At 52.1% G+C, this 24,352-nt stretch overlaps 2 protein-coding genes across 4 annotated transcripts in view; both read left to right on the top strand.

Annotated features, from left to right (window-relative positions):
* Tmem63b (transmembrane protein 63B) overlaps positions 1 to 10,729 on the top strand; it is a 26,709-nt gene extending 15,980 nt beyond the window's left edge. For all 3 annotated transcript variants that reach the window (XM_029531323.1, XM_021217780.2, XM_029531322.1), the window contains 14 exons: positions 687 to 767; positions 2,916 to 3,039; positions 4,158 to 4,291; positions 4,406 to 4,543; positions 4,681 to 4,834; positions 5,592 to 5,698; positions 5,874 to 5,960; positions 6,089 to 6,154; positions 7,179 to 7,341; positions 7,877 to 7,982; positions 8,948 to 9,115; positions 9,302 to 9,417; positions 9,568 to 9,648; positions 9,916 to 10,729. In XM_029531323.1, the coding sequence (XP_029387183.1) occupies positions 687 to 767; positions 2,916 to 3,039; positions 4,158 to 4,291; positions 4,406 to 4,543; positions 4,681 to 4,834; positions 5,592 to 5,698; positions 5,874 to 5,960; positions 6,089 to 6,154; positions 7,179 to 7,341; positions 7,877 to 7,982; positions 8,948 to 9,115; positions 9,302 to 9,417; positions 9,568 to 9,648; positions 9,916 to 10,107 (1,717 nt within the window). In that variant the 3' untranslated portion in view covers positions 10,108 to 10,729. The remainder of the gene's footprint in view (positions 1 to 686; positions 768 to 2,915; positions 3,040 to 4,157; positions 4,292 to 4,405; positions 4,544 to 4,680; positions 4,835 to 5,591; positions 5,699 to 5,873; positions 5,961 to 6,088; positions 6,155 to 7,178; positions 7,342 to 7,876; positions 7,983 to 8,947; positions 9,116 to 9,301; positions 9,418 to 9,567; positions 9,649 to 9,915) is intronic.
* A 1,104-nt stretch (positions 10,730 to 11,833) lies between these two features.
* Capn11 (calpain 11) overlaps positions 11,834 to 24,352 on the top strand; it is a 23,069-nt gene continuing 10,550 nt past the window's right edge. The window contains exons 1-6 of the mRNA XM_021218328.1: positions 11,834 to 11,890; positions 16,709 to 16,959; positions 17,205 to 17,274; positions 21,401 to 21,519; positions 22,523 to 22,656; positions 22,849 to 23,017. Coding sequence (XP_021073987.1) covers positions 11,875 to 11,890; positions 16,709 to 16,959; positions 17,205 to 17,274; positions 21,401 to 21,519; positions 22,523 to 22,656; positions 22,849 to 23,017 — 759 coding nt within the window. The 5' untranslated portion in view covers positions 11,834 to 11,874. The remainder of the gene's footprint in view (positions 11,891 to 16,708; positions 16,960 to 17,204; positions 17,275 to 21,400; positions 21,520 to 22,522; positions 22,657 to 22,848; positions 23,018 to 24,352) is intronic.

Below are 24,352 nucleotides of genomic sequence, written 5' to 3'. Positions count from 1 at the left end.
AAAAAAAAAAAAAAAAAAAAAAAAAAAAAAAAAAAAAAAAAAAAAAAAGATGAAACTCGATCAAGATTAAGGACTGGACTCAGCTTGCACTCAGCTGGAAAGGACGTTACTGGGTGGTGGATCAGCAGGCGTTTTGCGAATGCTCTCCGGAGCCATGTGCCAGTGAGGCAGGACAGCAAGCCCTACCAGTCCGTCTTTCTGGGTCGGGGTGAAGGTCAGCCCTGGGCCTGGGTCATGGCCAGGGTTAGAGATCAGATTTAGTATCAGTTTCTTGTTGGTCTCGGGCCAAGATTGGCTGGAGTAAATCCAAAGTCAAGGCCAAGTGTTGGATCGGAACCAGGTCTTCCGGAAACAGGGCAGAAAACAGCCTGTAACTAGAAACAGCTTCTGTGAGCCTCAAGTGTACGGCCCCAGATGAGAATCAGACTACAGCCTTGGCGTCCCCAGCTCCACACAGCAGTATCCGCACACACCCTGGGCCCTCATCGCCTGCTGCCTTCACACAGGCCTCAGGCATACCTCATCCCCACTCACAGTGTGAGGACTTCAGAGTTCCGTTCTTTCGGAGCACTGTAGGCTGAGACTCGGGTGAGCTGGGAAGGCTGAAGCGCCTGCGCCCTGGGTGGAAGTTGAGGGCAGGCGCGTGGATGGGGCCCTCCAGGGCGTGACAGCTGCCTGTGTTTCAGGGAGGCCTACCCCAACTGCACAGTTCTGGAAGCCCGACCCTGTTACAACGTGGCTCGACTTATGTTCCTCGACGCCGAGAGGTACCAGGTTGGGCATGGGGAGGGAGCCGCCCCGGGTCCTCTGTTCATCGTGGAGGGATCTTGGCCTCCTTGTGGGAATGAGGCTCCCCTTTCATATGGTTCTGGGGGCACTTTGACTATGACTAGACCTTGGGAGTCTCTGTTGCCTCCAAGGCCTGGAGCTTAGTGTATGTTACAAAAGGGAAGGGTCTACAGCCCCGTCCTGGTTAAGGACTTAACTCTCTTCAGCTACAATACAAGACATTTATGGCAGACTATAAGAAGAATTGGATCTCAGGAAATGGGCAAGGAGACCCTTGGATGGAACTATGGGCTAAACAAGCACTAGCATACGGCCCCTGCCCTTGGGAACCGAGCTAAAGCAAGCCTTGTCCACTCCCTCCAGCCCTTCCCATCTGAGAAAATGTTACATGACCTTGGACCCCCTACGCACATAAATGGGAGTACAAACCGAGCATTTATGAGAATAAATTACAAGATTTCTTTTAGCCGGGTGATGGTGCACACCTTTGGTTCCAGCACTCAGGAGGCAGAGGCAAGCCAATCTCTGAGTCTGAGGCCAGCCTGGGTTACAGATTGAGTTCCAGGGCAGCCAAGGCTACATAGAGGAAACACTGTCCCACCCCCATCCTTCAGAAAAAAAGGAAAAATTTAAAACTTCCTGGGGCTGGCAGGCTGGATGAGTTGGCAATGAATTTGCCTTGGGGACATTCCCCAGCACCCATGTAAAAATGTTGTGTGTCATAGCACACACTTGTAACCATAGTATTGGTGAGGAGGTGGGCAGCCAGAATGAGGATTAGACCCAGCTTATCCTCTGGCCTCCTCAAGTGTGTGTGTGTGTGTGTGTGTGTGTGTACACGCTCATTTTGTACACACACACACTCATTTTTTAAACATTCCTTAGTCTTCATATAATCTCTTTTTAAAAGATTTATCTATGTACATGAGTACACTGTAGCTATCTTCAGACACACAGAAGAAGGTATCAAATCTCATTACAGATGGTTGTGAGCCCCAATGTGGTTGCTGGGAATTGAACTCAGGACCTCTGGAAGAACCATCAGTCAGTGCTCTTAACTGCTGAGCCATCTCTCCAGCCCTCCTCATATAATCTTAATATTTATTATTTAATGAAAAGACCTGGCTGGGAAAGTGACTGCAGCATTGGTCACACAAGAGGAAGGACCTGTGTTGGGGTCCCCACCTCTCATGTAAACGGCAGTCTCCATGTATACCTAGAACCCTGGTGTGCCGGGGCAGAGGCAGGCAATCCATGAGACTCCTTTGGCCTGGCCAGATTTATGAGCTCCAGATTCACGAGAGACCTTGCCTCAAAAACTAAGATGCAGTGACACGGTGACCCACTGAGAGGTGGTGGCAGGTGGCTCTGGTTTACATAGTGAGTTCCAGGACAGCCTGGGCTGTGCAGAAAGACCCTGTTTCAAAAGTGCAATAAAACCAAGCAAGCAAAATCTAACTTGTAGGACAATCAAGGCACACGTCCCACGTTAACCTTGTTTCCATGTATACACGCACACGTGCACATACATTTGCACGCATACGTGGACACGTGCACGCACACAGCACGCAGAAGCTGAAAGGCACACTCCTAAGGTGAGGGTATGTGTCGGGCACAATACCAAAGAGAAACGACAATAGGGAAATACTGACTCTTTTTAACTCTCTGTTTTCCATAATTAAACCATCATTTTCGGCAAGAGCAAAGAGCTTTGTATGTATGACAAAAATCACTGCAAGTCGCTAACATGGTCCTGACCCTGAGCCACCATGTTTCTGGCAGTAGTCACTGGCTTGGTGGCAGAGGCCACACAAGCTGCTGTGCAGGCTGCATGTTCGGAACCAAGGCTGCCATGGAGTTGCTTGCTGCAGTACAGGCAAGCTCTGCCAGAAACACCTCGGATTCGCCATGTGTTTATTTTGAATTAATCCTTGGTTGTTGCACCTTCAGAAACATCTGACCATTGTCTGGCTTTTTTCATAACCCTCACGTTCAATTATGCAATCCCACACCGTGGCCCCACAGTCTGAGAAGCTTTGGGTTCTCTGTATTGTACCCCCACCCCCAGCCCACCCCAGACACTAAGTGGTGGGTGACTGCCCCCCCCCCCGCCCCGGATCCCACAGGAAGAAGGCTGAGCGGGGAAAACTCTACTTCACGAACCTGCAAAGCAAGGAAAATGTACCCGCCATGATCAACCCCAAACCGTGCGGCCACCTCTGCTGCTGCGTGGTTCGAGGCTGCGAGCAGGTGGGTGGAGTCCCTGGCAAAGCTGGGTGGTCTGGGCAGGCCTCAATAGACATGGATGCCCCAGGGTGGTCACAACCCTTACCCCAGGACAAACAAGTGTAGCGACACTCCAGAGAAAGAGGACATGGGCCCCACCCCAGCAAGCCTCCAACTGCCTCTGGCATCCATAAAAACCCCAAATCTTTCGTTAAATATTTATTTTTATGTGGGGAGGGTGTACCATGAGGCGTGTGTGGAGGTCAGAGCACAGCTTGTGATAGCCCGTGCTCTTTACCATGTGGATTCTGTAGCTCAGCCTCTGGTCATCAGGCTTGGCGGCAAGCTCCTTTTACTCACTCAGCCATCTTGTCAGCCCTTGAAGCCCCTGTCCTCACTGTTCCATTTGTCCTGTTTGTGATAACTTTTAAAACCATAGGTTAGGCTGGGCGTGGTGGCGCACGCCTTTAATCCCAGCACTCGGGAGGCAGAGGCAGGCAGATTTCTGAGTTCGAGGCCAGCCTGGTCTACAGAGTGAGTTCCAGGACAGCCAGGGCTATACAGAGAAACCCTGTCTCGAAAAACCATAGATTAGGCGAGCATGGCAGAGGCAGGGGGTTGAGGATGTCTTTCAGTGCTGGCTTAGCATGTACAAGGCCACGGGTTTGATCAGCCATGGCCCATGTCTGTAATCCCAGTACTCAGGAGGGGCAGAAGTTCAAGATCATACTTTGCTTTATTTTTAAAAGGATTAATTTACTCATTTTATGTGTACAAGTAAACTGCAACAGTCTTCAGACACATCAGAAGAGGGCATTGGATCCCATTACAGATGGTTGTGAGCCACCATGTGGTTGCTGGGAATTGATCTCAGGACCTCTGGAAGAGCAGCCAGTGTTCTGAACCACTGAGCCATTTCTCAGCGCCCCCACCCCACCCCCCACTTTTAATAAGTTCACTAGCTACCCTGTTCCTTGGCTTCCCCATTGTGCCCACCTTTTGAGGTTAGAACAAGGACAGAGTGATTCATAGTGTAGAGAAAGCTTTGGGGCACATGGGCTGATCCCAGCTGCTGCTGTGGGTGCCTCCCGGCTCCGAGCAGAACCCCACCCCCACCCCCGCCCCCGCCCTGCCGCCTGCAGGTGGAGGCCATTGAGTACTACACAAAGCTGGAGCAGAGGCTGAAGGAAGACTACAGGCGGGAGAAGGAGAAAGTGAACGAGAAGCCCCTGGGCATGGCCTTCGTCACCTTCCACAATGAGACCATCACAGCCATGTGAGCTCCCCACCTCCGCCCCCATCCCGCCGCCGCCACCCCTGGCCCTCTCCCTCTCACAGGGCCACCGTGGACCCCAGTAGGGGCTGAAGTAACAAGTACCTGTCCCCCCAGTATCCTAAAGGACTTCAACGTGTGCAAATGCCAGGGCTGTACCTGCCGCGGGGAGCCGCGAGCCTCCTCCTGCAGCGAAGCGCTGCACATCTCCAACTGGACCGTGACCTATGCCCCCGACCCTCAGAACATCTACTGGTGAGCCCCAGGGGTAGGGCGGGGCTTCTTAACAGACTGAGGGGCTGTTTCCAGGAGCGTGGGGGAGAGGGTGGAGGCTGTCAGAGAGGCCAGTCAGTCCGGGAGTCTTCAAAGTGCCCCCTCCCCCACCTCCCCAGGGAACACCTCTCCATCCGAGGCTTCATCTGGTGGCTGCGCTGCCTGGTCATCAATGTGGTCCTCTTCATTCTGCTCTTCTTCCTCACCACCCCGGCCATCATCATCACCACCATGGACAAGTTCAACGTCACCAAGCCTGTGGAGTACCTCAATGTGAGGCCCATGCCCGCCCGCCCGCCCAGCTCTCCATGATGTGCCATGAGCATCCCCCTCATCCCTAACATAGCTCTGATTCCGGGTGCTCCAGTCTAGCCCTTCCATGATGCTTTCTAAGGACAAGGGCCGCTATCCCAACCCACCGTGCCCTGCCCTCAGGATAGGCTGCCCTTGCGTTTACATGTCCTAGACACACACACACACACACACACACACACACACCAGGAGGGTGCAAAACCTTGGGTAAGCTCCGTTTTCTCTTTTCTTTTAAAAATGGGAGGTTTAAACTGTCCCCTTGCCGTTCATGTGTACATTCGGAGCCTCTGGCCTCCAGGCCGCTCAGATGACAGCGGGGTGCACCCAGGCCGCTTGGCCTCCTCTGCCCTCCTGCCGTGTTCAGAGTAGACGTCTTTGAAGTCGACCTTCAGAAGTAAAGATGCAGACCCCAGTCCAAACCAATCCCCACTGCCTTCTGGCTGGCCAAACCATCCGGTCTCTGCCTCCTCGGTCGACGGATTAGGAAAATGAATCAGTTCCGTGGTCATGAGGTTTAGTGTGTAGAACGCGCACAGGTGCTTGGCACACAGTAGGTGCGCAGCAGACGCTCACCATCAACATCATTCACCCAGAAGTCGTTCCCACAGCCCTAGCTTTGGCCCCTACGCAGCCCTCCAGGTGTTGGGACTTTTAGACCCGCCCACCCTTCCATCCATGCTTGACACTTCCTGTCCCCCCTTCCCCCGCCCCCCCGCAGAACCCCATCATCACCCAGTTCTTCCCTACTCTGCTGCTGTGGTGCTTCTCGGCCCTGCTCCCCACCATTGTCTACTACTCCGCCTTCTTCGAAGCACACTGGACGCGGTGAGCTGCCCACACTCCACCCACTGTGTCCCTTTGTCCTGAAGGTTCCCTGCCCTGGGCCCTGTCCCCTCCCCTAGAGAAGCCTCCACCACCCAGAGGAGCCTCCCGGGGGCACTGTCCCCGAGTGGGCTAGCCTGCTGTGACCTCTGCCTCTGTGCTGCCACTGCCCTCCTAGCTCCGGGGAGAACAGGACAACTATGCACAAGTGCTACACCTTTCTCATCTTCATGGTGCTGCTTCTGCCCTCGCTGGGGCTGAGCAGGTGAGTATCGGGACCCACAGGGAACCCCGGGGTAGGCAAGAGCTACCGGGGCCAGAGGCCGACCTGTCCCGGGCTTCCCTCTGCACCGGTGCCCTGCCCCATGCCGGCTCCCATCCTTCTTCCTGCAGCCTAGACCTCTTCTTCCGCTGGCTCTTTGACAAGAAATTCCTGGCTGAAGCAGCTATTCGGTTTGAGTGAGTGCCCAGGACACTCGGGGAAAGAGAAAAGTAACAAGGGTGGATGGCACCAACCCTCCAGCTGTAAGGGGTGGGGTTAACGTCATGAGTCTCCCGGGTTACCCAAAAGACAGCCCTCGGGGTGTTGGGTATGTACAAGGATGAAATGCGTTGGGGCTCTTGATCAGGAGTGCCCCTGAGCACATGCTGGAGGGAGATTTAAGTCTTCAGAGCTCACATGTGGGGGTTCTGGGGGACTCGGGCCCTTATTCTAGATCTGCTGTAGAAGTCTTGAATTTCTGCAAGGAAATGGGGGAGGCATTTGTAGTGGGAACTTGGTCATTATCTGGGGGTGACTTGGAGACTCCCAGAGCAAACCTGAGGGTCACTGGAACCCTTACCTTTATCTGCTGAGGTTGAGGTCTCTTAGATTGGCAGCCCAGAGCTGAGGATGCTAATGCATCAGATAGGGCTCTTGTTAGGGACTAGCTCAGAGGCATACCGTGGCTCTCACAGGCTCCAGCTCCAGGGTCTTCATGGAGTTGTCTGTGATCACACACACACACACACACACACACACACACACACACACACACACGCCAAAGATACCTGAGGGTCTCTAAAGCTGACAGGGAAGAAGTCTGAGGCTCTCTCTATTGTGGGAGAACCAGAGTCGGATAGCTTGCCCGTTGGTTGGGGCTTACATCCCTGGGGATCTCAGAGAGTGCCGTTGAGATTTTCCGTGGAGGTCTCAGCTCTCAGCAATTATTTGCTGCATATGCTGGTGGCCTTGAACTCTCTCCTTGGATGTTTTCAGGGCATGCCATCTAGGTAGGTCTCTGGGCTGGCTTTGTTATTTTGATATTCTGGGGTTCATACTGTGGAAAGACTAGGGCACGGGTATTGGGGGGGTCTAAGCTGGGGGTGTACATGTAGAGGAGGTCACAGAGAGCGAGAGCATGGGGTGCTGTCATGCTAGCAGTGGACAGACAGCCACCAGATCACCCCAAGGGTGCAGTGCTGGAGCACCTGCTGCCCTTAGGTGTGTGTTCCTGCCCGACAACGGCGCTTTCTTCGTGAACTACGTCATTGCCTCAGCCTTTATCGGTAACGCCATGGACCTGCTGCGCATCCCAGGCCTACTCATGTACATGATCCGGCTCTGCCTGGCGCGCTCCGCCGCTGAAAGACGCAACGTGAAGCGGGTATGGCCGCCTAGGGCAGCGGCAACACGCACAGCGCCCTCTGGTGGCCTAACCAGAAACAGCAGCAGTCAGGCTCGGGTGGTGGGCATAAGGATACTGGGACTTAGGGACTTTAGTTCCCATCTGAAGCCTCAGCTTTCCCACACATATAGCGATGGGTGGACATAGGTGATTAGGTCCTTGAGTTCTGAGAGCATAGTGTTACGTGCTTGGAGTTGGGAGAGGTGTAGCTCCCTTGATCTAGGGTCTTTCTGCCCTCATTCCACAAGAGGGCGCTGGAGAACCTGTCCCCTAGTTCACTCAACTTTTGCCCCCACCTGCCCATGTCCCATCACTGCCCTGCCTGGCCTCCCTTTCAGCCACAGCCCCCTCCTCCCACCTGCTTTGCTGTCCCCGCACCACCCCCACATTAGGTCCCTCACTCCCGATGGATTCATCCCTAGCCCTAGAATTCCTGGCCACCTCCTGCCTGCCCTGCATCCCTGCAACCTGTCCCCTCCACCCTGAGCCATCCTCCTGCCCATGTCCCCCCCAGCATCAGGCCTACGAGTTCCAGTTTGGCGCAGCCTACGCTTGGATGATGTGCGTCTTCACGGTGGTCATGACCTACAGTATCACCTGCCCCATCATCGTGCCCTTCGGTAGGCACCGCCGCGCCGGGACCTGGGCCCTGCTCGGGGGAACCCAGGGCCTCACCCGCTCCACTCTAGTAAGGCAGGCCACCCTGATTGGACAGGGCCCCGGCTGGGAGACCGGCCCCTCGGGCCTCCCGCCTGGTTCCTGGCTCAGTCTAGGGCCAGGCCTTGGGGGAAAAGGGGAGAGCAGTTCTATCAAGGTTTGACCTACTTGACGTGCCTCGTCTCCGATCAGGCCACCCACCTCAGCAATATTTCCTGGTATTGAGGACTTTCTTCGGGTATACATGAACATACCTCCCTCCAAGTTGTTAAACACATATACACACAGTCCTGTACCAACATCCACACTTGTACACAGATTTCAAAATTCTAGAAAACCCCTTGGATTCCAGAGTGGGCTAGGTAGGTCCTTGTACCTCACGGACATGTCCCAATGCGGGCAAGCCATGTAACTTGGGCAGGTCTCTCTTCCTCTTAGAAGGTGTTCAGCTAAGTTTGTTGTCGACCCTGATCCCTCAATAGAGCCTCTACCTTCCCCAATAGTATCCTAACTCCCTACCCCCCCTCTGTGGCTGATGAAGGCTCCAGACTCTCAAACTAACCTCCTCGCCCTTGTTTAAAGCCCCCTTGGCTTTGGGAAGTAGAACCTGCCCATTAGTTTACACCCAACTATTTAGGGACGGGGGTAGGAAAAAACAAAAAAAAAACAAAAAATGTAAGATGGGTTTCAAAGGCTTCTCGCTCATCTAAATGAATGGCTCTCTGGTGGTCATCATGGGGGAAGGGGACAGGAAGGGGAGGCTGCCGGGGTGAAGGGACTGACATGGGAGAAGCTACAGCTTTCAGTTCCGGCAGGACAGGGAGCAGGGACCAGCCCTTCAGCCATCTCAAGGTCAGGTAAAGCCTGTGGTCCACACGCAAGGCCTGTGGGCGCTGGTTCCGAGGTCAGGGCCGTTGGCTTTCCCCAGGGCTCATGTACATGCTGCTGAAGCACCTGGTAGACAGGTACAATATCTACTACGCCTACCTGCCGGCCAAGCTGGACAAGAAGATCCACTCGGGGGCTGTGAACCAGGTGGTGGCGGCGCCCATCCTCTGCCTCTTCTGGTTGCTCTTCTTCTCCACCATGCGCACGGGTGAGGGCCACCATCCCGCTTGGGTCCAGTGGCAAGGACAGAAGGGCCACATGGTAAAGAATGCCAAGGGTCTCAGTGAGCTTGTGTGGATGGGATGAAGGAGTCGGAGGTAGTGAGCCCCTTGGAGGAGGAGGCGGGAGCCCCGTGGTGGAGGAGGCGATAACCGCTTTGTTTTCCCTCCCCCAGGGTTCCTCGCCCCCACGTCTATGTTCACCTTCGTCGTTCTGGTAATCACCATCGTCATCTGTCTCTGCCACGTCTGCTTTGGACACTTCAAATACCTCAGTGCCCACAACTACAAGGTATGGGGCAGGAGAAAGGTAATGGAGTACGGCCGGGGGCGAACATTTTCTGTGGGGGTGACATACAGGTCCAGGGTGGGACGAGGGTGTTGGGGCACGATCGAGGCTAAAAACAGGAATATTTCCTCCCCTCTCCATGGACCCCTTAAGATTGAACACACAGAGACAGATGCCGTGAGCTCCAGAAGTAATGGACGGCCCCCCACCGCTGGCGCTGTCCCCAAATCTGCGGTAAGTGCCTTACTCCACAGCCTAGGATCGGGGGGGGGGGGGGGGCAGCGGGGAGGCTTTGACCTGCAGAGACTCGATCCCAGTAGTCCTCCACAAAAACCAGCCTGTTCCAGATCTCACAGCTCAGTGGATGCCAGAACTCCTCCTCCCCACTCTGTCCCCTGGGCCACTGCCCACTACGCTGCCCTGCCCGCAGGTCCTACCCGCTGCCACCTACCCACCTATAATGGACAGCTAGTCACCTTACCCCTATTCCTTTCCCTTCAGAAATACATCGCTCAGGTGCTGCAGGACTCAGAGGGGGACGGGGACGGAGATGGGGCTCCTGGGAGCTCAGGCGACGAGCCCCCGTCGTCCTCCTCCCAAGACGAGGAGTTGCTGATGCCTCCTGATGGCCTCACGGACACAGACTTCCAGTCATGCGAGGACAGCCTCATAGAGAATGAGATTCACCAGTAAGGGGAGGGAGGGGCCCTGGAGGCCACGCCCTGCCCCTCCCCCCACCCCCCACGGACACTAAAAAAAAAACAAAAACGCTAATAATTTATTAGAACTAAAGCCCCCTCCTCCTACCCCATCCGCTGCTTTCATTAAGGTATTTAAACCTGGGGATTTCACCACTCTCTCCCACCATGGAGGGAGAGAGGGAGCCCCCCCCAACCTCAGTGAGGACAGCCCCGAGCAGGCCCCGGGGCAAAGAGGGGTGTGGAGGGAATTCCCCCAGATCAGCCTCACCACCCAGTAGTGTGGCCAGGAAAGGGTTAATGAGAGCCAAGGTGGGTACCAGGAACCATGGCTGGAGGCCTGGGGAAAGCAAGATCAGGAGTTGTCACCCAGTCTCTTTCCTCCCCGTCACTGCCCCTGGATCTGGGCCTCCAGGGACGTGGAACCTGCAGCCCTCTGGGATGCAGGAGAAGGGAGGGGTGCACAGTGGGTGGGGGGGAAGAGTCAGGCCCGAGCCAGGGGTTGACCCCGGGGGGAGGGGGGCATGGCTGACACTGGAAAATGGGGTTTTGCACTGGGTTTGGTTTTTTTTTGTTTTTGTTTTTGTTTTCATTTAAAATAAAAACAAAAGCTGTGAGTTTGCGTCTGGTTGGTGGTCTCTCCCTGGAACCCCATCCTGTGTCCTCCCAGGAGGACCTATTTGCCACCCCAGAGTGAGCTTCTGCTTTGTCAAGGAGGGGTCATCAGGAAGAGGCTCTGCACTCGGGTCTACAGAGGGAGCGCCAGGACAGCCAAGGCTACACAGAGAGACCCTGCCTTGAAAAAACAAAAACAAAACAACAACAACAAAAAAGCATTTGTCAAAATGATCAGAGTTTAAACCCTGGGACCCATGGTGGGAGAAGAGAACAGGCTCTGAAAAGTTGTCCCCTGATTCTCACTTGTACCCCAGCAAATGGTTTCTACTCACACAGAAGGGGAAGGAGGGGAAGGAGGAGGAGGGGAGGTAACGGATGTCCATGATCTCAGCACTTGGAAGGTAGAGACAAAGAAGACCAGGGCCTCAAGGCCTTAGCAAGTTTGAAGCTAGCCTGGGCTACATGTTTTCAAAAAAAAAAAAAAAAAGGGGAAGAAGAAAGAAAGAGTTTCCATCCAGTGTACTCAAGTGTACTGTGGAGATTACAGAACTGTCTACAAAGTGAGACCCCCGACAGTCCAAAAAATAAAAAAAAAACCCTGAATAAAAAAAAAAAAAAAAAGGGGGGGGTATGTGGAGGGCGTAAGATGTGAAGATATAACCCGGGAAGATGTGAGATCGCACCTTTTTTGTAACTAGGAAACTTTTCAGGATAAAAGTGCAGGCTGAGCTGGGCGTGGTGGCTCACGCCTTTAATCCCAGCACTTGGGAGGCAGAGGCAGGCAGATTTCTGAGTTCCAGGACAGCCAGGGCTACACAGAGAAACCCTGTCTCAAAAAAAGAAAAAAGAAAGGCAGGGACTTGCCCCAAATGTCAGCCCCAGTTGGGTGCTTGTCCCCCTGTCCCAGTAAGGACAGTTTTGAATTCTGGCAGATCAGATGGGCCAGAGCAAAAGAGCCAAGGGAGAAAGAGAGACAGCAGTTAAACCACATTGCCCCTGACCAAAGACTCCCACACTCCCTGCATTGGAGAGTTCTGGGTGGGGGAGGGGTGCTCTCTGCTCCTCGCTGCCCCGCCCCCAAGAACCTTCAACTGTCAAGGACTGTGCTATGTGCTAGGTGTTCATCTGATAGATAGCCTTCAGGATGCTGAACTACTCAGGTATGGCACTCACGGGACCTGTCCCTCCTACAGACGATGGGGCCTTGTCCCCCTGAGGCCTCAGACTGGGGTCTCTCTTATCAGGCAGGATGCTCTGAGAGTAAAAAGCTGATTTCTTTCTCAGGCTGTTAGGGAATGGCTTTCTTCCTTTATTTCACTCAAGGAAGGGTTGGGATGGCCCATGCCCCTCGTCATAGCTGTCTGGGGAAGGCTCTGTGTAAAAGCCCATCGGCCATTAAAGATATGGTAAACCTTAGGAAATGGAGAAAACCTCTCTCGAGCCTAGAAAGGCAGCCTTAGTCCTGAGATATCAGGTCCTAAGAAACAGTGCAAGCTCCTCGAATAGAGTCCAGCTACCTCACATCCCAGGGTAGATGGGTTGGAAGCAGTGCAGGAAGGAGAAGCTGAGAAGCTGGGGGGACAGGGTGGGGGCCAGCTAGCTTCAGCAGCAGAGGAAGTGTGGCCCAGCCCAGACCCTCACCCTCAGCCTGAGAGGGGAGGAAGTCAGGCCACTCTGAGGACAAAGGCCCCTCCACTCTGCCTCCTAGCTTCTGTGACAGGCTAGTAACTTGACCCCTGCATGTTTAGGGTTGAAGGAGACCCCCAACCTCTGAAGTTCTCTGAGACAGGGTCTCGGTTTCCTCTGAGCTCTGGAGACCCAGCTAGCCATAAAACCATTGGTTCCCGGATTATAATGTAATCATAGTTTTAAGAATCACTGGGAGTGGGGCTAGAGAGATGGCTCAGCAGTTAGGAGCCCACACTGCCCTTGCAGAGGACCCAAGTTGGGTTCCCAGCACCCGTGTTAGGTGGCTAACTACTACTGCCTCTAACTCCAGTTCCCAAGAGATGAAATACCTCTACACTCTGTGGGCATTTGCACTCAGGTACACATAGACATAATTTAAAAGACATCTTTTTAATCACTGAAAGTAGGGATTGGGGTGTAATTAAGTTGAGAGAGAGAGAGAGAGAGTACTTGAATGCATAAGACCCGGAGTTTCTGTCCCCAGGACCATATAAAACCAGTGGGAAGACAGACCTGTCATCTGAGCACATGGGACATAGGAGCAGAAGGGTCTGGGGTTCAAGAGCTCCTCAGCTACATAGAGAGTTTGAAGCCAGCCTGGCTCTCCATGAGACCCTGTCTGAAAACCAAAAAAACAAACAAAAAGACAAAACAAAACCAAAAAACATAACATTCATCTTCAGTGTTCTTACCACAGCAAAGAGTGTGTGAGGTGTCTGAAATAAAGCATCGTCTTTTTGATTTAGGAACTAGCTTTCACTATGAGGCTTAGGCCTCAGAAACAGGATTCTTGCCAGCCAGGCAAAGGTGCTTGCCACAAAGCCTGATGACCTGAGAGTTCTGTCCCCAAAACCCACGGGGTGGAAGGAGAGAACCCACACCAGCAGCTTGTTGCCTGATCCCAGACATACACTCTGTCTGTCTGTCTGTCTGTCTGTCTGTCTGTCTGTCTTAGCTTGCCTCCCTCCCACCATGTGTGCCCATCAACTTTTCAAATTTATGACATCGACAAACATGTACTCATCCCAGGTAAGAGAGACCCCAACAAGAGACGGAGGTACGATTCCACCAAAGTCCAAGGTGGCGAGCCGATGGGTTTATTGGCCTCATCTGCATGTGAGGAGTTCCTCACAGGAGCATGGGTAACTTGGTCACTGTTGCTTTGATGAAACCCCATGACCGGAAAAGCAAGCTGGGGAGAAAGGGCTTGTTCTTCCACATTGCTGTTCATCACTGAAGGAAGTCAGGACAGGAACTTAAACAGCGCAGGATCCTGGAGGCAGGAGCGGATGCAGAGGCCATGGAGGGGTGGGGTGCTGGTTACAGGCTTGCTCGGTCTTCTTATAGAATCCAGCACTGTCAGTCCAGGGATGGCCCCACCTACCATGGGCTGGGCCCTCCCCCATCAAGAAAATACCCTACAGCTGGACCTTATGGAGGCATTTTCTCAACTGAGGTTCCCTCCTATCAGATAACTCCAGCTTGTGTTAAGTTGACCTAAGACTAGGCAGCACAGTGGGTGACCCCAAGACATATGCATAGCTGAAAAGTGTCACCCTAGCATAGATGGCAACTTCCTAGAAGCCACAGATGAGCCCGCCTTTTAACTAGCCTTCCACGATTTATACACTGTGGTACTTCCCAAGACCACACGCAATTGACAACCAGCAAGCTAGGAAGTACAGAGAGGGTGGCTGAGACCCAGATAAGGATCCAATGACCCTCCACGACTCTTTCTTCCATGAGGCAATATCAACAGGCCCCCATCTTGGGAGTCCATTGCAAATAACCACAGCCACTCTGGTGAAGGCGACAATGACTGCCGGACTTGTGGCAGAGTGCCTCACAACACCCCGTGTTGTGGTGTCTTGGGGTAGCCAAGAGATGCTTGCCGGTAGCAATGGCAGTGAGGGTGAAGTAGGGCGTATGACTCCCTGCTGCCATTGCCAAGTAACGACCTCAGATACTGGGGACTTGAGTGGGGATTCTAAGCAGGGTTTGCAGTCAATACAAAATGATTCCCGGCACTGGGCAATGATTATGGACGGAGCTTCTGGGGAAATAAGGGAGTTAAGGGTGCACCTTCCTTGCGCTGGTCTGCCCCCAGTGATACCCAGTTCCCTTGGGTGCCAGCACCTTCCGTGATCCGCTGAGAGCCCCAGCAGAGGCTGAGGACCCTCAGGGCAGACCTGGCAGAAGCCTGCCAGGATAACCCTGAGTGAAAGGCACGAAGTAGCTCACTTCCCTGTGCGGCTGACCCGAGATCTGCCTCTGCAGATTTCACAGCCTCTGCAGAGCCACTGACATCTCAGCCAGGTGACCCTTTGTCCACATGGAGGCGCTGCTGTCCCAAGCTCATCTATGGGCTCCATCTGCTGGAGGCCAATAGCAGCCACCCTCCAGTTGTGCCAGTCAAAAAGCGTCTCTAGACATGGTCAACGGTCCTGGAACTTGCTCTATAGACCAGATGTGAACTCACATAAATCCTCCTGCCTCTGCCTCCCAAGTGCTATATCTTTTGTGGTCGTTTTGTTATTAAATGTACATGGGTGTTTCGTTTGCGTGCTTATCTGGGCATCAAGTAAGTTTCCAGTGCCCTCGAAGACCAGAAGAGAGCATCAGATCCCCTGGAATTAAAGTTCCAGTTGTGAGCTGTCATGTGGGTGCCAGGACTTGACCCTGAATTCTCTGGAAGAGCAGCCAATGCTCTTAATCTTGGAGTCATACATATCTCTAGCCCATGATATATATATATATATATATATATATATATATATATATATATATATATATTATGTGTCTATGTGTGTGAGTGGGGGGGATGCCAGAAGGTTGCATCAGATTCTTTGGAACCGGAGTTACCAGGTATTTTGTAAGCTCCATGGGGTGCTGGGAGCTAAGCCCAGGTCCTCTAGAAGAGCAGCCAGCACTCTTAACTACTGAGCCGTCTCCAGCTCCTGTGTTTCATTAGTTGAGACACTGTCAGACGATGATCTCTAAAGGGGCCTCATTATTTCCGGTCTTCCTGGCCACGCTCAAGGTCCCATCTATGAGCATGTAAGGGACACGTCTCTTGGTGGCCTTGGTCTTCCCAAATCTATCTATACCAGTCCTGTTTGTTTTCTGAGGCAGGGTGTCATTTGATCTAAGCTTTCTACAAATATGAATATTTGTGCTTTGGCCCCAGAGAGTCCACTCCACAGTCAAGAGCACTTGGTGCTTAAGAATGAGGACTGGGGTTTGGAACCGAACAGCCATATAACAAGCTGGGCATCCTGCAAGTGCTCTTAACTCCAGTTCCCAGGGATCTGACATCTTCTGCTCCCCCAACCACCTCCCATAACACACTTGCACATATACAAACACAGATATCTTCTCAATTTATAGTTCTGGAGAGATGGCTCAGCAGTTAAGGGCGCTGGCTTTGTTTCCCATTCAGTTGCCAGCACCCACATAAGGTAAGTTACAATCATCTCTAACTCCAGTCCCAGAGGATCTAGTGCCCTCTTCTGGTTTCTGTGGGCACTGCATGCACCTGCTCAGACATACAGGCAGGCAAGACACTCCTGCACATTTTTTTTTTTTTTTTTGGTTTTTCGAGACAGGGTTTCTCTGTGTAGCTCTGGCTGTCCTGGAACTCACTTTGTAGACTAGGCTGGCCTCGAACTCAGAAATCCGCCTGCCTCTGCCTCCTGAGTGCTGGGATTAAAGGCGTGTGCCACCACGCCCGGCACATTTTCTTTTTTTAATTAAATAAGGTCGAGTATGGTGGGACCAACCTTTAACTCCAGAACTTGGGAGGCAGAGGCAAGTGGATTTCTGTGAGTTTGAGGTCAGCTTGGTCTACATGAGTTCCAAGATAGCCAGAACTACTACATAGTAAGACCGGATGGATGGATGAATGGATGGATGGATGGATGGATAGAATAAATCATTATTTTAAAAAATAGGGGCTTGGAGGTGGCTCAATGGTTAAGAGCACTGGCTGCTCTTGCAGAGGACCTAGTTTGATTCCCAGCTCCTACATGATGGCTCACAGTCATCTGTAACTCCAACTCCAGGGGACCTGACACCTCTTCTGACCTCTGTGAGCTCCCGCAAGCACATGATGCACAGGCACATACTCAGGCACACAAGCAAGTATTACAAAACAGAAATCTCTGTGGCTGAAGATGGTCAGCCCCTGACCTCCTTCGTCTGCCTTGCAAACAGCTGCTATTCCAGATGTGCCCACCTGCCTAACTACAGTACCATTCCAAATTGGGTTCTTTGTCTTTTTTATTGAACAGACATCTCTTGTGCCAGAAATGGAATCGTGGTTACCATAAACCACTTCAGGCTCAAGGACAAAGGCATGGGCCAACACCGAAATGCTTACAACTATAAGAATCAGAACTATGAGGACCTTCGAGCAGAGTGTCTCAGGAAGGGGGAACTGTTCGAAGACCCCTTTTTCCCTGCTGAACCCAGTTCTATAGGTGTCAAGGACCTGGGCCCCAACTCTAAACACATGCAGAATATCTACTGGCAGCGGCCGAAGGTGGGCACTGGGAAGAGGGAGGGCCCTGGCACTAAGCCCTGACGCCGTCAGAGCTGGGAGCAGTTCTGCATGTGCTTCTGCTAAACCTCCTAGTTTAATCAGGGGCTGGCACCCTAGCCTGGCTGCCACACCCAATGTGTGCTCAGGGTTCAGCACCCCCCCTTCTTGCTCACCTAGAATTAAGAGGTAAAGGGAGCTGGGGAAGGGGACCGTCACCTCTTGACATTCTTATTCCTTTACCACAGGATATCATTCATAACCCCCAGTTCATCACAAACGATTTCTCTCCCACGGACATCTGCCAAGGGATCCTGGGTAAGCAGGGAATAGGGAGCTGGCCTGCAGGAGCAAAGTGAGGAGGAGAAAGATTGGGATGGGGGTGGGGACAGCCCGATGGCTCTCAAACCTGCAAGGGCAGGCTACCTGTTTCCCTATTCCCCCCCTTCCAAGAGAGGACAGTCAGCAGAAGTGTTGTGTGTTCCTTAGGTCCCTCCTGTCCCTGCGGCCGTCTGGTTTGGAAGTAAGCTGAGATAATAAGGCAGCTATTTGTTGATGTATGATGTATGATCCAAGGCCTAGTCATTGGAGATGGGTGCAGCGATGACCCAGCAGTTAAGAGCACTTAAAAAAAAAAATGATGAAGACCAGAGTTCAGATCCTAGCACCCAAGTAACAAACCCATTACTCAAAATGCCTGACGCTCCAGCTCCAAGGAATCCAGTGCCCCTCCCCACTGCTGGCCTCCATGCCCATAGAAATACCCCCTCCACACACACATACGCCACATGTACACAGGAGTGCCCCCCCACACATGTGCACAGGAGTGCCATACACACACACGTGCACAGGAGAACCCCACACACAACATGTGCACAGGAGTGTCCCACACACCCATATGCCACATGTGCACAGGAGTGCCACACACACATGCCACATGTGCATAGGAGTACCCTAACACACATGTGCACAAGAGTGCCATACATACACACACACACACACACACATGTGCACAGGAGTGCCCACACACACATGTGCACAGGAGTGACACCCACACACACATGTGCACAGGAGTGACACACACACACACATGTGCATAGAAGTGTCCCCACACATATACACATGTGCACAGGTGAGCCCCCCCACATACACACACACACACACACACACGTGCACAGGAGTGCCCCAAACACACATGTGCACAGGAGTGCCCCCCCACATGTGCATAGGAGTGACACACCACACGTGTGCACAGGAGTGACACACACACACACACACACACACACACACACATGTGCACAGGAGTGCCCACACACCACATGTGCACAAACAGACAGACACAGAAAGACAAAATAATTCCTTTTTTTAAAAGTATCAAACCAAACACGGGACTGGCTGCAGCACCAGGGTAAAGGGGGTCAGGAGTTCAAGGCCAACCTGAGGCCACATGAGGCTGTCTCAAACAACCATCAAGCAGCTCTCACCCCCAGGCTCTCTTGGGGGAACCCCAGAAGCAGAGGGTAGGGTTGGCTCAGGATGCCTGGAGATGCCGCTGCTGAGGTCAGCTGTGCTACGGGACCCTGGCCCTCTGAAGGTTTGGCTGGATCCACTATTCCACACTGGAGATGATACTGTCCTGTGGCATGAGGTCTCAGCACCTACCTAGCTGTTGGCAGGAGGCTGAGCCGTTTGCTAGAGGTTTGTCTACAAAGCAGCAGCTTAGGTGTCCACACAGCACTGACCCCCACTTAGTAACCCAAGGGCTTTTCCTTTATTTGTTTTGTTTGCTTGTTTGTTTGTTATTAATTTATTGAGACAAAAAAAGAAAAACCTACTATGTAGCCTTAGCTGGCCTCAAACTCACTCTGTAGTCCAGGCTGCCTTTGAACTCAGAGACCCATCTGTCTCCCTCCCGAGTGTTGGGATTAAATGTGTGCACTGTCACACTTGGCTCGATTGGTTTTTTTCTACTTAGGATGGAACCCAGGGCCTTCAGCCAGCTAGGCAAGCGTTTTACCTCTGATATATCCTCACCCAACTGATCTCAGAGTCTCTCTCTCTGTCTCTGTTTCTCTGTGTCTCTCTGTCTCTGTCTCTGTCTCTCTCTTACACACACACACACACCATACACACACACTCACACACACACTCACACACACACACCATTCATACACACTCACACTCACATACACTCACATTCACACACACACACACCATACACACACACACACACCATACACACACACTCTCTCTCACACACACACACACACACACTCACACTCACACTCACACACCATACACACACACACACACACACACACACACACACACACACACATCTTTACCATGTTTTGTTAGGAGCAAGCCCTGGATGTGGCTCATACTCAGGATGATGGGGCTGGGGTGTGGTTCAGCTGGCAGAGTACTTAGCATGCATGAAGCCCTGGGCTCGATCCTCAGCACTGAGGGAAACTGGGTATGGTGGCATGTGCCTATAATCCGAAGATCTAGACAAGGCCAGAGGATTACTCATGAATTCAAGGCCAGCCTGGTCTACACAGTGAGTTCCAGGCTAGCCAGGATCCTAGAGACCTTGGGGGAGAAAAAGGAGGTGTGGGGAGGTTAAGGTCATCCTCATTTACAATGAGTTTAAAGCTAGCCTTAGTGTAGGCTATAGGAGACCCTGTCTTTAAAAAAAAAAAAAAAGAAGAAGGTTTGGGTCATATCTTTTGAGGAGAAAAAAACGTAACAAGGATTGTCTGTCACAGGTGCTAAAACTCCTTTAGCATGGGCTATCACACAATGGGTCATGGAGTCTCCTGACATTGCCCCCGGGGAGCAGGTTCCCTCCTCACAGCCTCCTCCCCACCCTTCATCACTAGGCCAGGCACCAAGACCGCTTTATTCTCTCTTTGTGGCAGGAAAAGGGGCAGAAATAAGTACAGGCCAAGGAGCCCTGGGGCCACAGTTGCCTCTGTGGCTCAGCGGGCCAGAGGAATGCTGGGTAAAGGAGACTGAGAATCAGCGACCCCTGAGTGCCCTTGTGTTGGTGACGCCTGCAGAGCCCTTTAGTCTCCCCTCCTGCCCGCAGCCTCCCACCAGAAACCCTCTAAGTCATCACAGAAACCTGCCAGGGCCCAAAAGCTTAGCCATGGCCCCGAAATTCACACCTCTTACCTGGCCCATCACTGAGGATGGATCCTGGGGACAGATGGTGGCAGATGACTGATGCATGGCTCTGTGCTCCATCTCCAGCCAGCTCCAGGACTCACAGTGGGTTAGACACAGTGGGTTAGTGCCATCTGGGTGATGGGGGAGACATCTTTTCTCTTATTTACATTAATTTTTTTTCTTTATATCATGTGTGTGTGTCTCTCTGTGTGTGAGTGTGTATGTGTCAGAGTATGCACACATGTGTATGCCGGTGCCCTCAAAGGCCAGAAGAAGGCATACAATCCCTTAGAGCTGGAGCTGGAGTTACAGGTGTTTGTGAGGTATCTGACTTGGGTGCTTGGAGCTGAACTCTGTTCCTCATGATAGAGCAACAAGAAACCCCCCCTACACACACACACACACACACACACACACACACACACACACACACAGAGACACACGTTTCTTTTGTTTTGGTTTTTTAAGACAGGGTTTCTCTATAGCCCTTTCCTTCCTGGAACTCGATCTGCAATCCAGGCTGGCCTTGAACTCAAAACTCCACCTGCCTCTGCCTCCTGCGTGCTGGGATTAAAGGCATGTACCAGGCAAGATTTTCCTTCTGAATTTTGTGTGTATGTGCATGTGAGTGCAGTGCCTGTGGAGACCAGAAGAGGGAGCTGTCAGATTCCCCTAGACCTCCAGTTACCCGTGGTAGCAAATTACCTGCTATGAATATTGGGAACTGAACTCAAGTCCTCTAGAAGAGAAGGTGTACTCTTAACTGCTAGGCATCACTCCAACTCTTGAGTGGTTTGAGACAAGGTCTCACTCTGTGCAGCAGGTTGGTGGCAAAAGAACTCACAATCCTTTTAGCCTCTGCCACCCAAACGCTGAGATTACAGAAGTGCTCCAGGAGACACCTTGGACCTTTGGTCACTGCTGCAACCTCTGCACAGAGTGGGAATGGGGGCCACAGAGAAAGGTGAATGGATAGGTTCAACAGATGGAGCCTGTCCTGAGAGCAACCAGGATGCCGTGCAGCCTAACCCAAATTCCCCCAAACCAAAGTGTGTCACCCTGGTCTGTGGCTCCCTTGACATGAGTTCATCGTCCCAGAGCCCAAACTCTGCCTCGGTTTCCCCATTTAGCCCCTTTCCCTACGCTTCTCTGTGAAAAGGCAGAGAGATCTCTGCAGGGAAGATCCCTGGGCCTGCCTCTCTGGCTGGGGATCTGGGACCCCCCACACGTGTGAGGCTGCTCAAGGGGCAACCCCTACCTGCCTGCCTTTAAGGGGACTGCTGGCTCCTGGCTGCCATTGGCTCCCTCACCACCTGCCCCAAACTGCTGTACCGTGTGGTGCCCAGAAATCAGAACTTCAGGAAGAACTATGCTGGCATCTTCCATTTTCAGGTAAAGGGAAGGCCTGAAAGGGAAGGAAGGAGGGAAGAAGGGAAGGAAGGAGGAAGGGAGGGAAGGAGGGGAGGAAGGAGGGATGAAGGGAAGGAAGGAGGGAGGGAGGGAGAGACCATGTATTACTTATTTTGACACTGTTTGGGAACACTTTTCAACTAACTTTCAGAGAAATACCTGCTTATGAAAGCTAATTTTTTTAAAGCTCCAAAGAAAATAATTAGCTGTTTGTGTCTCTTTTCCTCTTCTCTCTCTCTCTCTCTCTCTCTCTCTCTCTCTCTGTGTGTGTGTGTGTGTGTGTGTGTGTGTGTGTGTGTGTGTAAACGTGCACATTCGTGAGCTCATGTGCCTGCATCCACAAATGCACATTAGGTATCGTGACACTGAAAATGTCCACCATATAATTGGCATGACCTGGCCCTTTAACTGATAACTGATAAAGGAATGATTCTAACTGTCATAAAATGGGGAGAAGATTTTAAGATCTCTGAAATCCCAGCCTCCAGCTACCTTTTTTTTTTTTTTTTTCCAGGATAGGGTGTCAGTCTGAATGTGGGTGAGGTTTTCTTGAAGCTGGGGCAAGACAGGAAGGGAGGATGGAGGTGTGGGAAAAGGGAGGTATTTTAAGATTTTAAGGCTTTTACTGACTTTCCATGGCCTATTCTAAGGAATGACTGGTCCTTGGTCAAGATGGTTTAGTGGACAAGTACACTTACCCCAGGCCTGGCAACCTGAATTTGATCCCTGAAACTTGCATGGTGGAAGGAGAAAAATGACAGACAGATCACACACACACACACACACACACACACACACACACACACACACTACATATATACCTGTACACACTTATACCCATATACCCTTACTTTTTTTTTTTTTTTTACAAAAATTTCAGTTTAAGAGTAATTGTTGCTGGTATGTTCTTGTCCTGACCACGAGAGGGCGCTCTAAGGACAGAGTTCACCTGTAAGCAGACAACTGTCCCCCTTGCCACCCACAGCTTTGGCAGTTTGGACAGTGGTTGAACGTGGTCGTGGACGACCGGCTGCCCACTAGGAACAACAAGCTAGTATTCGTGCACGCCCCCCATCGCCAGGATTTCTGGAGCGCCCTGCTGGAGAAGGCCTATGCCAAGTGAGTTGCCCAGGCCAGGAACCAGGCTGGCCTTGAGCCGCCTGGCTTTGGCTGCCAAGGAAGGTGGGCTAGGCCACTAACTGAACCAGGGGAGGAGACGGGCTGAGATAAGGCATGCCTCCCTTCCCTCGCCATTCCGCCTGACTGTTCACCCTAACTGACATCTCCTAACAGCGCCCTATCTGCCCGCAGGCTGAACGGATCCTATGAAGCCCTGGCTGGAGGCAGCACTTTGGAGGGTATGGAAGATTTCACAGGCGGCATAGCACAGTGCATTCGGCTCCGGAAGCCCCCTGAACACATGCTGAGGCTCCTTAGGAAAGCCCTGGAGAAATCTTCCCTCATGGGCTGTTCCATTGAAGTAAGCCAAGCTGGGTCTTGTTGGATGTTACTCCCCACCCTGACCCCAAGGCTCTTACCCACAACATCTCATCACTAGCTACCCCTTTTCTTGAACTAATTTTGTCTGCCTGTGGTACAGAATGACTGTTCCCACCGGACACCGTCTCCACCTTGTTTCAACTTTCTCTTTAGTAGTTTCTGTGACCCCTTAGTAACTCAAAATGCAAATTTTCATAGCTTGTCTCCTCCAGGGAGAAGGGAGAAGATTCCAAGAGGGCCGTGTCCTTTGTTGCATTCACTACTGGACCCTGGGACTTTGGACGATACCCATCATGCAATAGGCACCCAACAAATATTTGTTCAAATAAATAAATGTACCCAGAGTGCTTCCCATAGAACAGCGGTTATGGAGGCGGGGCATTTATTGAAAAGGCAGAGGGGAACTTACTCTCCACAAAGCCTACACACAGATGCTTGTGCAAGCTGTACTTGTAATAGCAAAGAAAACCAGAGTTAGTTGCCTTTCTGTGGGTGACTCAATTAAATTCAACCAATTGATTCTTACATACCACAGAACACAGACAACGACAGCCCCTAATGATAGGATGTCATCTGCCTCTCTATGACCTTCTCAGAATGACACCATTGTCCTGGAGTATTAATGATGGTCAGGGGAGGAAGGAGAGGATGAGGGGGGCCTGGCCACAAAGGCCCTTTAGAGACGAAAGCAGTAAAGGACCTGACCCAGACCCTCGCTTTGGTGACGAATCCATGAAACCACATACGTGATAAAGCTGCACAGCCAACCGCAAGTGACCAGGGACAAAGCTAGGAAGAGGGGCTGGAGAGGTGGCTCCACGGTCTGCTTTTCCAGAGGACAAGGGTTCAATTCCCAGCACACAGCCATCTGCAACTCCAGTCCTAGGGGATCCAAAGCCTTCTTCTGGCCTCCATAGTGCGCAGACACACACGCGCACACACGCGCACACACACTTCATAAGCTAGAGGGAGATGTGCAGGCTGCGTCAAAACCAGCATCCTGGTGCTTGCTTTGTTCTATGGGCTTTTTGTTTTGTTTTGTTTCATCCTCTTACCTGTTTATTTAGGCTTTGGTTATTTCTGTCTTTGGAGACTATAGGCTTCCTCCTATACATTCAGCTTGTAGTAGAGCACTGCAGAACATTGGGAATCCAAATTAGGGGCACAAAGGCTCTTCCTGCACTACTGCAGGTGAACCACCAATTGCTTCTGAATCTAAAGTCCAGGAGCTGGGGAGACAGCTCAGTAGGTGTTTGCTCACCACGTAAGATCTCAGTTTCAGCCAGGCATTGTGTTGCACGCCTTTAATCCCAGC

Source organism: Mus pahari, chromosome 18 (genome assembly GCF_900095145.1).
Source record: "Mus pahari chromosome 18, PAHARI_EIJ_v1.1, whole genome shotgun sequence".
Classification (NCBI taxonomy): domain Eukaryota; kingdom Metazoa; phylum Chordata; class Mammalia; order Rodentia; family Muridae; genus Mus; species Mus pahari.
Note: the sequence above shows the minus strand (reverse complement) of the source record. Positions and strands in the feature narration are given on the sequence as shown.